Consider the following 1,156-nt stretch of genomic DNA (forward strand, 5'->3'; position numbering starts at 1 on the left):
AAAATAAGTGCAACGCGAAGAGTTCGTAAAGTTACATTTAAAATGGAATTGAAATTAAAATTGCTTGGCAGTGCCAATCAAACAACATAAATAAAACAAGTAAAGAATAACAAAAAAACAACAGCAAGAAAAAAGTGAGCAATCGCAACTTGCAGCCTTGCAGTGCACACAATTATTTTTACGAAAATAGAACTACTTTCTGCTTTTGAGCCAACATCGCCTCCCCGACAATGCCTCGCCCACCTAACAGCAAGCGCTTGTCATCGCAAAGCTCCTCACTCACTGGCGCACCCCCACCATTGCAGCGCTCCACCAACTCCAGCAATTGCACAACCGTCACAATGATGTTGGCAAATCGCATCGCGCACAACTCTGACTGGTCAGTAGACGATGAGCACTTTTTCGAGACGAACACAATGAACGTTTGGCAAACGCTCGAATTTCTTTCCGGTGTTAATTTGCGTAAACGCTATCACTACGAAGGCTACAATGATACCGAAAATATTATACGCACTTTAACGCCTTCATGGCGGCGCGATAGTTTCGCCGAGAAAGCGGCTGCCGCCAATAAGGAAGATGCTAATGGCGCTGGTGGCAGTGGCGGCGGCAGTGGGCGTGGCAAGGCGCCAACTGATAACGCTGATGCTGACTTCATTGGCAATGGCACTGCAATTATGCGCCAGAATCAGCAGCTTAGCGCGAAAAACAACAAAAACACAAAAAAGGCCAGCCGCACTGTATTCGTTAAGGTGAGAAAAAGTGGTAAAGGTGAGCGTGCCAAGTGTGATAAACAGCAGCAACGGTGTAAGAAATCTGTCACACTCGATCCGCAATATGCGCTCTCGCAGGCTGAATTCACGGACTTGGTGAAGTGCAAGTAAGGACTTTTTAAAGTTATTTTTATAGTAGTGTAAATATTTTTTGTTAAAGGTATACATATGCCTGAATATGGCGTAGTTTCACTAAAAAGAAAATATTACATCGTCCAACAAAAACAAAAAAAAATTGAAAACACACGAAAGAATTGATAAACCCACAAAACTATGGGCCAAATATGGTAAAACTGCTGATGTCAGGATTTTTTCAAAGGACTTTCAAACTATAAAGATATGATTAATTAACAAAAAAAAATATTTTAAAAAATGAGTGCAATGTA

At 41.5% G+C, this 1,156-nt stretch overlaps 1 protein-coding gene across 1 annotated transcript; it reads left to right on the forward strand.

Moving 5' to 3' along the window:
• Positions 1-230: 230 nt before the first annotated feature.
• On the forward strand, positions 231-881 carry LOC108355872 (uncharacterized). Its single transcript, XM_017607003.1, has one exon. The coding sequence runs from the start codon at positions 231-233 to the stop codon at positions 879-881; it is 651 nt and encodes a 216-aa protein (XP_017462492.1).
• The last annotated feature ends 275 nt before the right edge of the window (positions 882-1,156 follow it).

This window comes from Rhagoletis zephyria, unplaced genomic scaffold, assembly GCF_001687245.7.
Source record: "Rhagoletis zephyria isolate East Lansing unplaced genomic scaffold, Rhagoletis_zephyria_1.1 Rzeph_scaffold_51340, whole genome shotgun sequence".
NCBI lineage: Eukaryota > Metazoa > Arthropoda > Insecta > Diptera > Tephritidae > Rhagoletis > Rhagoletis zephyria.